The following is a 13,491-nucleotide window of genomic DNA, read 5'->3' on the forward strand; positions in this document are numbered from 1 at the left end:
GGTACATATCGATTGTTACAACACCAATCACAGTGATTCAGCGCGAAAGTAAACGCGTCCTGAGTGGCCCGGTCAAACAAGGCAACGACTTACTTTTCTCGCAGACGGCCGTCAATCACAAGGGAGAAACCACAGGTGCGGGTATACATTGTTGCACTCTAATAAGGGTTCAGATCTTTTCGCGAAAAATACCTGCCCGTAGCCATGCAGGTTTAACCCCGGCCCAACTTAACACAGTTTCAAGACAGGTGAGTTGAGTCACAGCGCCAACTGCCGCCATGGCCGGCCAATCCCCCGAACAAGCGCACGCCATGTATGAGACCCCAGCATGACTAGGCGCAGAGGCAGGGCCGTAACTAGGAGGGGAGGGGGGGGGGGAAACAAGCGGGGCATACGCCCCGGGCGCAAAACTGTGGGGGCGCCGAAATCGCTTGCATTGTAATTCCTACTACAACTGGTAACTGGTAAAAAGTTTTTTTGCATGGAAGTTACAGTAGCACAGAAACTGTTACATGTAGGTATGGAAAATGCTTAAATGGCACCATTTTTTTTCCCGTGGGAGGGCCCCCGGACATCCGCTTTATTGGTGTGGGGGGGGGGGGGGGGGCGCATGAATCCATTCATGCCACCGGTTGCCAGAGACTCTAGTTGCGGGCCCTGCGCGGAGGCTTCGGTCTAGCCAGATCTGGCCAGGTCTAGGTTCAGCAACAACAACAACAGACATCAAGGAGCGCTCACGTAGAAGGGGTTGTAGTGGCCGCCGGCGGCGGTGCAGTTGCCGGCGAAGTCTCCCTTCTCGTGCACGTGGAAGCCGTGCTTGCCCGGGAGCAGCCCCGTCACGAGGCCCGTCACCGTCACCGGGCCGTCGTCCACCTGCACGAGGGTGAGGTTCCCCTGCACCCTGGACACCCCCTGCGGGTCGCTCAGGTTCACCGTGGCGCGGTACTCCTGCACAGGCACGAACATAACTCCATGGAGATCGCTTCTATCTTTGCAAATATAGCAAAAATCTTAAAACATATCCGTCTCCAAGAATGTTAAGTAATACATGTTGTCCCAGTTACAATTACACTAGGGTGGACCAAAAAAAAAATATTTGGTTGTCTGTAAAGTCGGTTTACGGACGACAGTTTAATGTGACAACGTCATAACAAAACATTGATGAAATGATTGCATACTTTTATGAATAAAATTGAATCATTTTTATTTTAATAATACAAGAATAAATACTTGAAATTATACTAGTAATCAGATTTTTAAAATGCAAGAATAATTAACCTTTATTGCCGAAATTATTGTTGTCATAAGCAATGAAAACCACATAAACTTTTCACTTCACTTTATAAACAGTCGACGAAACAGATCACGTGTAGATGACTTGTAATTAATTTTAAAAACTGGCGTTTAGCTAAAAAGTTTGAATATAATTATGAACAAGTTTTCATATAAATAAATTTTAATCAAATATCTAATATCAATTATATGAATCACCATAATTTTTTAGTCAATTGTAACATAACCTATTATTACTGCACTCGCCGACAGCGTGACGGAACACAGCGTAACGGAACAATGAGTGTAACGGGACACAGCGTAACGGAACAATGTGCGTAACGGGACACTTTTTCTTGCGTGCAGCCGGCGTTCATCGATTTATTAGATGTTGTCACATCAAAAAACCGGACTGAAGAGCGCGCTGTCATTCCGTAGATGTAGTAGAGAGTTCTTCCGCTAGATGGGGGTTATTAGATACCTTCACTAAACAGCTGCCCAGGCGGCATCAGTTTGTAGGTTAACGCTTGATCGTGATATCGAAGTCGTTTGGCAGATTTGAAAGAACAAAGAGTGTGTTTGAAGTTTTGATTCCTGCTTGAAATATCGGCAACGGAAGCTTACCAAATGCTTCAACAAGCTTTCAAGGAGGATGCTATGAGCCGCACACAAGTTTTCGAGTGGTTTGGGCGGTTTAAACGTGGTGAGATGAGATGAGTGTTGAAGACTATGCTCGTTCTTAAGCGCGCTTCAACATCTCGAAACGATGAAAACGTTAAAAAAAAATCCGGAAAAAAAAACGAGGATCGTCGTTTCACGATCGACGAAATTTCGGAAGAGACAGGATTGAGTTGGAGCTCGTGCCAGCGGATTTTGACTGAGGATTTGCAAATGAGACGTGTTGCCACTAAATTTGATCTTCGTTTTCTCAAACAGAATTCAAATTTAAAAAAAAAAATATATATTTAATTTGAACCAGGACTTGAAAAAAGAGATTGAAAGTGATCCAAACTTTTTGACCTAGTCATTACAGGTGATGAGAGTTGGTGTTACGGGTAACACCCAGAAACCGAGCAAGCGTCAAGCCAGTGGAAGACTCCTGTCTCCCACAGACAAAAAAAAAAAAAAAAAAGACAGGTGAGGTTGAATGTTAAGACGATGATCATAGTCTTTTCTGATGTTCGTGGAATTGTGTTTCTGTATCCGCCACTGATTCATAGTAACCCTAATCCCAATATTAGTTTCAAGCCCATTAAATATGCACACATACATGGGTGTCCATGATCGCTAACAACACAGAGATCCGGATTTGAATTTCAAGATGTCAGTTTAAGTTATTTTAGCAGCTAAAGGAAGCACACACATCCCTCCACCCCCTCCTATATCCATAAAACCTGCATGCATAACGCGGACGCTATCCTGATTTAAATATATATGTACTATATATTCAGCCCGATGATATATACACAAATAATTATAGCTGGCAATACCATCCCTGAACGAACCCGAACATAATGAATATAGACTTACCACAGCCGCCACAACAGCAGACCACAGCACTAGTAACAGCAGGAACAGTTCCATATTCTGAAACAAAAAATAAAAATCACATTAGTTGAAACATTTAGAGCGCGTCAAAGCATACCTCTAAATTAATACTGTCACGTAACGTACACAAGTAAAGCTTCGACTGCGAAATATTCGAAGTTGTTCTTGACGGAAAAGTCGCGGCACTACAGGTTAACAACTGCGCCGGGTGAACTGCGCTGCGAAGGAAAGCGGAATGGAACTCGTTTCTGCTTGATTATGGAAGCCAAACTAGTTTACGTCGGCGGAGGTGAACGAAGATCGCCGAGGCTGCACGAGACGGCGACACAAGGTCAACCGCCACAAAACAGAAGCGCGCTCGGCTGCTCTGGTTGAAATACTAACCTACTGTACTTATTTCATCGTTTCGAAATCTCGAGCCTCCACGTCTAATGAATACTCTAACATTATCATTATTTGTTATTTACTCGGCATTCCATTACGAAGAGAAAATTCACGAAGGCGGCCGTGCGACCAAAAAAAAAAAAATTAATGTAAGACTATCACGGCGAAGGGAGTCTGCAATTCGCGCTTCCCAAAGATACTGGGGTGTATATCTGGCACCAGAGCACAACGAAACAATGACTGTGCTAATGGCAGAAATCGTGCATTGGAAAGATAAGAGAGAGAGTAAATATTCATTTAAATGCATACCGCAATCTACGGAAGAGACATGCTATAGTTGTAACGACGGTAACCGCAACACCACATGAACTTGCCTCACCAATAACTTCAACAACTAGCGCGCGGTGAAAAGACGAAGTAGCAAGCAGCCAATCGAAGCTGCTTGCTGCCTTGGCGGTGCTGAACTACGTTCGGGAGACATAACTTCGTCAGACTCTTTTCTTAGTTGTCAACAAATTACACATAAGTATCCCCAGATGAGGCAAATTGAGTGTGTACAGCGCGCGCGCATTGTCGCTCGGGTTCCCTCTCGCCTCTCATTATCGAGTTGGAACAGCGAAGACAGTCCACTCTGTGACGTCATGAGTGAGCGAGAGTTGAGCTAAAAACTCCAAAATGTCGGGTATAAGTAGAGACCAGAAAAATTCGCAGATTAATCTCGCGATAGTCTAAAATTCATACACATATACCTTTATGCTGCTCTTGCTATTGGCTCACTGTTCGTCTGGGCGACTCTGGGCCAATGAGAAACTCTCAACCATAGAAGTAACGAATCACAGGGAAAACCAGTTGAGACAACTCACAAGTCAGCAGCCAACGAACTGGTGTTATTTGCCAGAGTGTACAGAGGACTGTGTGGACTATCCTGAAGGTCATCGAAACCGTGAATTTTTCAGGTCCCTAGGTACAGTGGCGTAGCCAGGATTTTGTATATGAGGGGTGTTAAGAAGCATGCCCCCCCCCCCCCCCCGTATTAAAGCGGGGGGTCCGGGGGTCCTCCCCCGGGAAAATTTGAATTTTAAGGTGTAAATTAGTGCTATTTTAGCAGTTTTCTGTTCTTAAATTTAAATATTGTAATGGTAAAAATTTTATTAATTTTAATATGAAATTTGTTTGAGTGATGAATAAGAAATTAATTAAAGATTTGGTGGTAAGGGGGGGGGGTTGAACCCCTAACCCCCCCCCCCCCCTGGCTTCGCCTCTGCCTAGTTATAAGTCGTGATCAGACGTCAACTACCATTACAGGTTCCGTAATGCCGGATCCTGAAAGGCTTCGACGCAGACGCAGGATTCTCCAGACGCGAAGCCTTGTTGGTGGGGAAGCGTCGGAAGATGGCGGGGAATCACCAGGCCGGCACGCCGTAGCGTCGTTCACGGAGTCAATGACTTCCAAACCTGTTACCCCTGACTCCGTCGCTCCTCGCTCCGTCACTACCACTTTTACTCTCCGGCTATCCAGACCGCAGCCTCTACACTGGCAGTTTCCCACGCCACCACGAGTCCAAACTTCTAAGGCCGAGTTCACAACACGCTACAAGTTAAATAACAACGGTTTCAAATGCCCGCTCAGAAGTAACGCAAGACTTAAAAACGCAACACAAGCCTCGGCAGCTTTCAAATTCCTGCTTTTCCATCTTCTAAGTATATATTTGAAGTGAAGTGTTCCAATGACTTTTGAAGATGCAGACGTAACGTGTTTAGAATGCTAAGATTTTCTTCTTATCACGCGCATCACGTTTTCAGTTACTAAACTATTACACATTGAAAGCAAATGACGCTTAGAATCAAGAGGCCCGATGAGCAAAACCTTTTACAGTCTTTCAGCTTCAAGTTGTAGGGTTTGTAATGTCTTGTGACTTGCGTGTTTTATGAATAGTGAAATTTTCTTGTGTTTGTTGTGAAATTTGTAAATCCAGCTTCGGAAATGCACTTGCAACTCGTTCCAGTTTCCTTGGCTCGAGCGTAAAACATTTAACATCGTGTATTTCAAGTTTCTGGTTCACAAACTTTCAGTAATGATACACTAAACACTTCTGGGCATTTCGGATATCCATACTCCGTATAAAATAGGTAGTGCATGTTAGAATCAAACTCTACATCAACTTTAGTAACGAACGTCGAAAGTGTGATACATTTTTTTCAATCACAAATTTTAGAAACTATTACATGCTTTTATGCTCAAAGTACGAAATAGGAATTCTTAGAAAAAAAAACTCAAAATCCTAGGCAAAGCATTACACAGGAGTACTATAATGTCTCGCAGAATGAATGATTTAATCAACTTTACAAGTATCAATATTCTGCGACTGGCAATTTAAATAAACATTTTTTCAACGATAAAGTACCTACTCTGTGGTGTCTTTTTAAACTGCACACCAATCATAGGCAGCCTCATCCAAGAGTAGAAGAAACCTAACCATGGCGAAGCCATAGTTGTGGTATGGAACAGCCGTCTGGGTTTTATTGAAAAATTCACGATTTTATACATTGCCAAAACATTACTTTTTTTTTTTTACTTTCAGACACGTATTATAAAAAACAGATATTATTTAAAAAAAAAAAAAACTCCAAGTCTTCTTTAAGTGTGAGCACATAGGTTATTTTTGTAAAATGTTAGTATAATCGTTTCAAAATGGCATAGGAAACGTTCCAACTTCAGCTATCAAGCGTTTTGAACGACGCGACGTCAAAGGCCGGCCTACCTGCGATTGCATAATCGCGCGCATGTCTTATCGCGACCCGCCAGAAGCAGCGGCTGTCGTCAACTCCATGCCCGGAGGCCGCGCGCGCTGCACCGAGGACATCGTGGCAGTTGTGTAGTTGCTTTCCCAAGGCACGGGCAGTACCCGAGCTCCCGCACCGGGAAGCCTACGATTCACTCGTCCTTCCGGACATACCCGAATACTCACGTTGGCAAGCCTTCTTTCAACAGACGAGAGAGCCAAACTCCCGATCGTGCATTTTTTTGTTCATTGTAAATAAATATACAACTCATGATAACTAATGGTCAATTAGGTTAGGTTAGGTTAGCTACATTATAAATACTTTAAAACATTGTGGACGGTTGATTTGGTTAGGATAACTACATTATAGATACTGTGAAATCATGTAAACGGTTTCCCCCAAATAAATACACGTGTTGTGGTACGAAAAAAAAAAAAAAAAGCGAGCATGAACTTCGGGGAACTTCGGGTTTGGTTCTCTCGTCTGTGAAAAGAAGGCTTGCCAACTTGAGTATTCGGGTATGTCCAGAAGGACGAGTGAATCGTAGGCTTCCCTCCAGCACCAGCAGCATGACGTGGCGTTATTTAAGGGTTGCTACACAGCTTGAAATTCCAAAAAACATTCCCTGATGATTTACAGGTATTCCAGGTCTGAGTCGACCATTTTCCCTCCTGGCCTTCCGGACACAAACTATCCCGCGGCTCACTTGGCGATGCTATTTCTTCGGCAAGAGGGGGGGGGGGGGGGGAGGAAGACGTATGTTCTTTCAAATGTGTCACCCTTAACGCCATTTTTTTTTTAGATTGATACACGTGTCTGTATACAATTGCTATATAGATTCACCTAAAGCTATCGAGTACCATAGCCTTGTGTTGTGCAAACTATTTCTTGGCAACTGGTTCATAAAGGAATCTTCTGTAAAAGAAGTGAAAGAGTGACGTGTTGCTATGGTAACCAAAAGGGTCGGAGCGGAGGCCGTCCTCCCCCCCCCCCCCCCCCCGCGAGTCCAGCCGGAAGCCAGACAATGACAGTAACAACTGTCGAGGTGTGTAGCAAGTAATCACTAGAGACCTGCAAAATTCGTGGATTCATTTTGTGATATGCTACAAAATTCAAATAATTATACCTTAGCGCTGCTTCTACCACTGGTTCACTCTGGAGTAATGAGGGCCAATTAGAGACCCTCCCTCAAAGAAGTGTCGAATCACAGACACTCCGTCGAGACGACTCACAAGTCAGCAGCCAATGAACAGGTGTGGCATTTGTCCGAGTGTGTAGAGTGTAGTAGAGTCTATCCTGGAGGTCACTGAATCCGCGAATTTTGCAGGTCTCTAAATCACTGATAACTTGGGACGCAGGTTAGCATCATAGCATCGTCTGGGGCGTGTGCGGGGAGATGCTGACCGAGGCTCGCCACGGACCGGGGAGGGCGGAAGGCCGCCGTTGTGCCCCAGCGACGCGCGCTTCCGGCCGGGTCGTCTCGAGCCCCCCCCCCCCCCTGCCCACTCACGTGACCGCGACGGGGACGCCAGCTGCCGAAACTGCGGTCTCACGCCTCAAGGCAGGGGCCCTGCCTGCAGACAGGTGTCTGGCAAGGAGGGGTTCCAGCACAGCCGTCAGAGCGTTTACAATAAATTGAATTTTAAAAAGAATAGGGGAATTCAACGTTCGTACGCAAATAAAATTTAAGCAATGATTCGGCTTCAGAAAAAAGAAAACAGAAGAGCTTTTTAATTTTGTTGATGATTTAATTGTTTCAATTACTGGTTACAACACAAAGCATAAATGCCCGGGTAAGAATCCGAAACCCAGTATTCCTGCGAACACTATTTCGTAATGAAACAATTATTGCTTCCATGTCAATGTACAAATATCTGTAATTAATTATAAATGAATATTTCGTGTTCCATTTTACGAAAATAAATTACAGCGTACACTGCTGACAACTTGGGGAAGAAATGGACTTTAGGTTGGATGTTTTCCGTATAAAAAAAATGTGTACATACTGAACATTTGTAAGAAAAAATATGTTAGTTTACCTGCAATTTGACGTATGATTTGTTGTACAAAGTAGCAATTAAACTATTATAATATAACATTGAAAATGGGACATTCTTTTATGGACACCCTGAATTACAGCAGTGTGTATCACAGTGCTTCTGAAAATTTGGATTAAGTGTTTTAAGACGCATGAATTAAGCTCCGCGACATGCATGAATTATCTATCCCGTCCGTGGAACGATGTGCAGAAGCAATTATTGTGATTTGAGTTGCGTGACGTCACCTCCGCCGCCGCCCCGCGAGGCCCGGACAGCAGCGCTGATAGCCGATCGCGCGCTGCGCGAAGGGAGACGCCACGGGTGGACGATGGCTGATGAAGGTGAGAGGTTATGAGGGCCACGTCCCATTCACGGTACCGTGCCATTACCGTACACGTCATCCCGGACACTCGCGGACTTTACTCGTGGCACGCGGACGGGGACGCACCACAACGCCGAAATACCACAACGCCGAACGTACAATAACGCCGAAAACCATAACGCCGAAATGCCAAATTGACCACAACGCCGACAGCCAGAAAATTGCCGTGTACCGCAACGCCGAATTGGCACAACGCCGAAATACATTAACCCCGAAAAATGTCATTGCAGGACTGCCACAAAGGTTAGGTTATGTTAGGTAAGGTTAGCACACAAATTCCTTCAGTTGTTTTTCATTTTGCTCCTGTGCCCCCCCCCCCCTTTTCACGTAGCAACATTTTTCGGCGTTACTGTATTTCGGCGTTGTGGTACACAACAGTTTTCTAGATGTCGGCGTTGCGGTCAATTTGGCATTCGGCGTTATGGTATTCGGCGTTATTGTACGTTCGGCGTTGTGGTAACGACCCGGCACGGACATTTTACACGGACCTCTCAGGATCATTACTTCCAGCCAAAACTACGAATCTTTTCATCACAGGTAACATTTACACTCTTCATTTATGCGTGGTCTTTTAGCACTCCCCAGACCATACCTCCGTTGTACATTAAATAATGTCCCATCAATGGTATATTAAAACAGTTAAATTTAGTCTACTAACAACAAATCATACATCAAAATGAAGGTAAACTAACCTAGTTTTTTTTTACACATGTGCAATATGTGCACTTTTAGTTATAGGGCACAAATATAAACAAAAATCCAATTCTTCCCACACTTTGGTTAACAAGTCCGGACTAATGGAATATCCTCTTCAATTCTGTCCCCAATTCTGAATTATCATTATTCATCAGGTAGCGGCGGAACGTGGACTCGATCTTTTATAAAGCCTCTAAAGAAAAATTCGCATGGAGTTACGTCAGGTGAACGTGGAGGTCAGTGAAAAAGAGCTCTGTCGTCTCGACCATTGTGACCAACCCAACGGTCAGGGACTTCGACGTTCAACCACTCTCGTACAAAGAGATTCCAATGGGAGGGCTGAAATTACAGATTCACTCTTAGCAAATCACAGAACTTTAAATGCCAATTTTTCGCGAGAAAACAAAGAAGCAGTACTCGCGCTTATCTAAAACTGTTTGAGTTACTCTTTAATTGTGACCTAGAACCAAAACTCTGCAACACTTCTTGCAGTTGATACTATTAAAATTCATAACTGGGGCATTATGTTTTGGACATGATATATTTGTTGTTCCGTCACAAAAATTTTCAAGATATTCACTAAATGTACCTAATATAATTGGTGTAAAAAAATTTCGCACGTGTTCGTGATTATTATCACTTGCGGTACCTTTTACACCCATTATATTTTGGGACCGGAAAAATTCGCGGATTCAATGACCTCTAGGATAGCCTCCATTATCCTCTGCATTTCTCAAGTAAACACGCGTGTTCATTGGGTACTAAATTGTGAGGCGTCTCCACTGGGTAGCTTGTGATTCGACGCTTCTTTGGTCGATGGTCTCTCATTGGCCCAGAGAGCTCCAGTTAAACTGCGAGCCAATAGCAGAACCAGCAGAATTGTACACATGTTTGAATTTCAGCCTATCACGAAATGTATCCGCGAATTTTTCCGGTCTCTAATTATATTACACTTAGTGAATTACTAACGTGTAAAAATAACTGTACGGACGAGAAAACAAACAAAAAAATTCAACATGGCGGCTATTGTCTGATGTTGCTTACTGCTATCCTGATGTTGGCGACTACGATATCTATCGAAAGTCGGTGAAAACCCTTGGCTTTGACTCGGCTGGAATCCACATGCCAAGACACGTCAACACACAGAAACTATCGCTTGGCAGCGAGTTCAAGTAAGGATAGTTTTCAAGGGCGTTCTCCAGGGTGCTCACACTATAGCGTTTCTCATCCTTAGTTTGCACTGTGAATTTTAATGGTCATTCATAGGGGCAGGAAAAAAGATCTGAACGCCCAGTAGACTGCAATACAGTATGCCTGCGCCATCAGTTTCTTCCTTGCAAAATGGCGGCCGTCTGCGAACGAAGATTTACCCTTAATTGACTGGACCAATCAGGATGCGTTTGCTTCCTCAGTGAATTACTGTAATTGGTGTTCTTCAGTAGACCTGTATCTGAAGAAAAAAAACTCGCCCAATCACGAAAAACAGACTATGCTACAATGTTTTGACTCTCGGCTTGTCTCGAAATCTTTTCGTGAAAAAAGACATGGCCCTACTTACTGTAAATAACGACGTTAAAAATAATAATTATTATTTTTAACAAATAATAATTATTATTTTTAACGTAATCAAGTCGGGTGGGATCAATCTGGCCAAGGGCGCAACAGGGGGGGGGGGGGGGGGGAGGTATTTTGCCCCTCCTCTGAAACCTTGAAGTGGGGGCAAACGGGGGCAAAGAAAGTGCTGTGTAATCAATTTTTATATAATAAACTGCTTAAATAGCATAATTTTCCACCTTTAAATACAAATTTTCCTGGGGAAGGACTCCCGGACCCCCCGCTTCAATAGGGGGGATCGATGATTCTTTATAAAAAGGTATATTGCCCCCCCTTTGAAAATTTAGTTGTTGCGCCCCTGAATCTGGCAACAGCGGACTGCGAACTGGGGTGATCAGCGGGTGGCGGCCCGGGACAGACCGGCGGGTCGTATCGACCCCCGACGGACACACGAGGGCGGTGACTAACGGCGTGTGGGCGAGAACAGGGCGTAAATCACGTTCGTCCCCGGCGCGAGCTCGGCTGTTTCACATTTCCACCGACCGACGGAGGCCGGGACAGTTAGCGGATTCGTTTCGCGACAGGCTAAAAAACAAATACGTTCATTTTTGACGTGACAACGTCTAATAAATCGATGAACGCCGGCTGCACGCACGAAAAAGTGTCCCGTTACGCACATTGTTCCGTTGCGCTGTGTCCCGTTACGCTGTGACCCGTTACGCTCATTGTACGCTTGCGCCGCATATATCTCTCTTCCACTCGACTGTTTATAAAGTGAAGTGAAAAGTTAATGTGGTTTTCATTGCTTATTACAACAACAATTTCGGCAATAAAGGTTAAATATTCTTGCATTTTAAAAAATCTGATTACTAGTATAATTTCAAGTATTTATTCTTTTATTATTGAAATAAAAATGATTCAATTTTATTCATAAAGTATGCAATCATTTCATCAATGTTTTGTTATGACGTTGTCACGTTAAACTATCGTCCGTAAACCGACTTTACAGACAACTTTCTTTTTTTTTTTTTTGCTGTTTCTGTGATGGGGCCAGTATTGCTGAAGGACTCTGAGCCAATGGGCCACCCCCTCACATCCACCAACTATCCCCCCCCCCCCCCCAAAAAAAAATGTATCGTAACAAAAGCATGTTTCGTGTGTACCTGCCAGTAATACGCATTTTCTAATTTTTTTATACATGAAAAAAATTGTGATACCGTAGACGCGCTGTAAGTAACGTAAGGCGAAAAAAATTTTCGTATCAGTAAATAATATTTTACTCGCCATATCACACGCGTACGTACTGGAGAGACAATATTATTAAAGAAAATGCTATTGCAGGCTTGAAAAGTAAACACTGGTAAACTACAAGGCAATCATCGTTATTTGCTATTTCCCCATCAGAGAGGAGTCGATGTTTGCATCACAGAGAGGTGCGAGAGTAAAAGAAAGGATGGAATAAGGAAGGGAGGGCGAGCACGCTTGAATCAGGGCATGGCGCAAACACTCCCCACAATCTTGGGTTGTCGTCACGGAAACATTACATTTTCACACCAACTATTTTTCTTTCTTTTTTCTCCCATTAATAAGTAAAAATACAGCTTATGCAAAACTGCTCCAATGGCGAAATGATCACTTAAAAAAAGAAAAGACGCCCATCCAGTGGTAGACTCAACTTACTTAACATAGATGCGGTGAATCTACGTTTACAACCGCCCAATGGAAACTAAAATAAAACAGAAGGCAAGACTTCAATGTCGGATGTTCCATCACAATTAACGACCCACGACTATTTTGTCCTGTGTGGGGAAAAATAAATCAATTTTTAGTGAAAGTGGTTTATCGATGACATCTGTCATTGTATCTGTCACTAACATGTGATTACGTCGAGACTACAAATTTTTTTTTTCTGCCGTCGCAAAATAGTTGGCGGCGTCTTTATCGGGAAAAAAATATATTATAGTTGGCCAGATAACGTTTTTAGTACGAGATGTGTTTGGCTGTATAAGCGTCATTATATTTGAATGCTAGCCCTTAAAATTTAATTTGTAGTCTTGAACACAAAAAAAACTCTCGCCAGCTATGTGCATAATGAGATACCTATACTATTTTCTGCTCGCATCTACTTCTTGAACTTAGTGTCACGGTGATTTCGCGGATTCAATGGGTAGCAAAGTAGACTTGAAACACATATACATCTGTTTACGTTGATGACTGGAATATAGTGTTCTTGACACGACCTTGACAACCCAGAACCAGTTGTAAACAAGATGTGGTTACTCGCCAAATGATGTAACCTATTTATCGACCAATTATCATTTTTAAATAGCTTTATTATTAGAGACCGGAAAAATTCGCGAATTCATTTCGCGATAGGCTAAAATATAAATACCTAGTTATACCTCAGTGCTGCCTCTGCTATTGGCTCACAACGCACCTGTATGACTCTGGGCCAATGAGAAACACCCAACCAAAGCTTTATACGAATCACAGGCTGCAACGTTGGGACGTCTCACAAGACAGCAGCCAATGAGTGGGTGACATTTGACCGAGTGTACGTAGAGCTATGGAGTTCATCCTACAGGTCATTGAACCCGCGAATTTTTCCTGTCCCTATTTATTATGTGTAGGCAAGATGAGTGAAATAAATTCGCGAAATAATCTATACCATACATACTACGGGGAGCCTCAACTTAGCTAACACGAAACGTTTCTCTTGGGAAACCCGTCGTTTAGGAAAGAAACGAACAAAGAGATATCAACGAACGTGCGTTATCTCAAGCGGAAAAACGCTCACCGACACACCGAACTGGACGTGTGTTGAGAAGTCGG

General features: G+C 43.5%; 1 protein-coding gene across 8 annotated transcripts in view; it reads right to left on the minus strand.

Annotated features, from left to right (window-relative positions):
• The window catches only part of LOC134532664 (uncharacterized), a 60,670-nt gene that overhangs the window by 36,575 nt on the left and 10,604 nt on the right, over window positions 1-13,491 (minus strand). For 4 of the 8 annotated variants that reach the window (XM_063369340.1, XM_063369344.1, XM_063369341.1 and 1 more), the window contains exons 2-3: window positions 2,803-2,859; window positions 739-948 (exon numbers count right to left, since the gene is read on the minus strand). In XM_063369340.1, coding sequence (XP_063225410.1) covers window positions 739-948; window positions 2,803-2,856 — 264 coding nt within the window. In that variant the 5' untranslated portion in view covers window positions 2,857-2,859. Of the gene's footprint in view, window positions 1-738; window positions 949-2,802; window positions 2,860-2,946; window positions 3,164-13,491 lie in introns of those variants that run through there. The other 4 variants (XM_063369343.1, XM_063369345.1, XM_063369347.1 and 1 more) reach the window with 4 other exon arrangements.

Source organism: Bacillus rossius, chromosome 6 (genome assembly GCF_032445375.1).
Source record: "Bacillus rossius redtenbacheri isolate Brsri chromosome 6, Brsri_v3, whole genome shotgun sequence".
NCBI classification, from domain to species: domain Eukaryota; kingdom Metazoa; phylum Arthropoda; class Insecta; order Phasmatodea; family Bacillidae; genus Bacillus; species Bacillus rossius.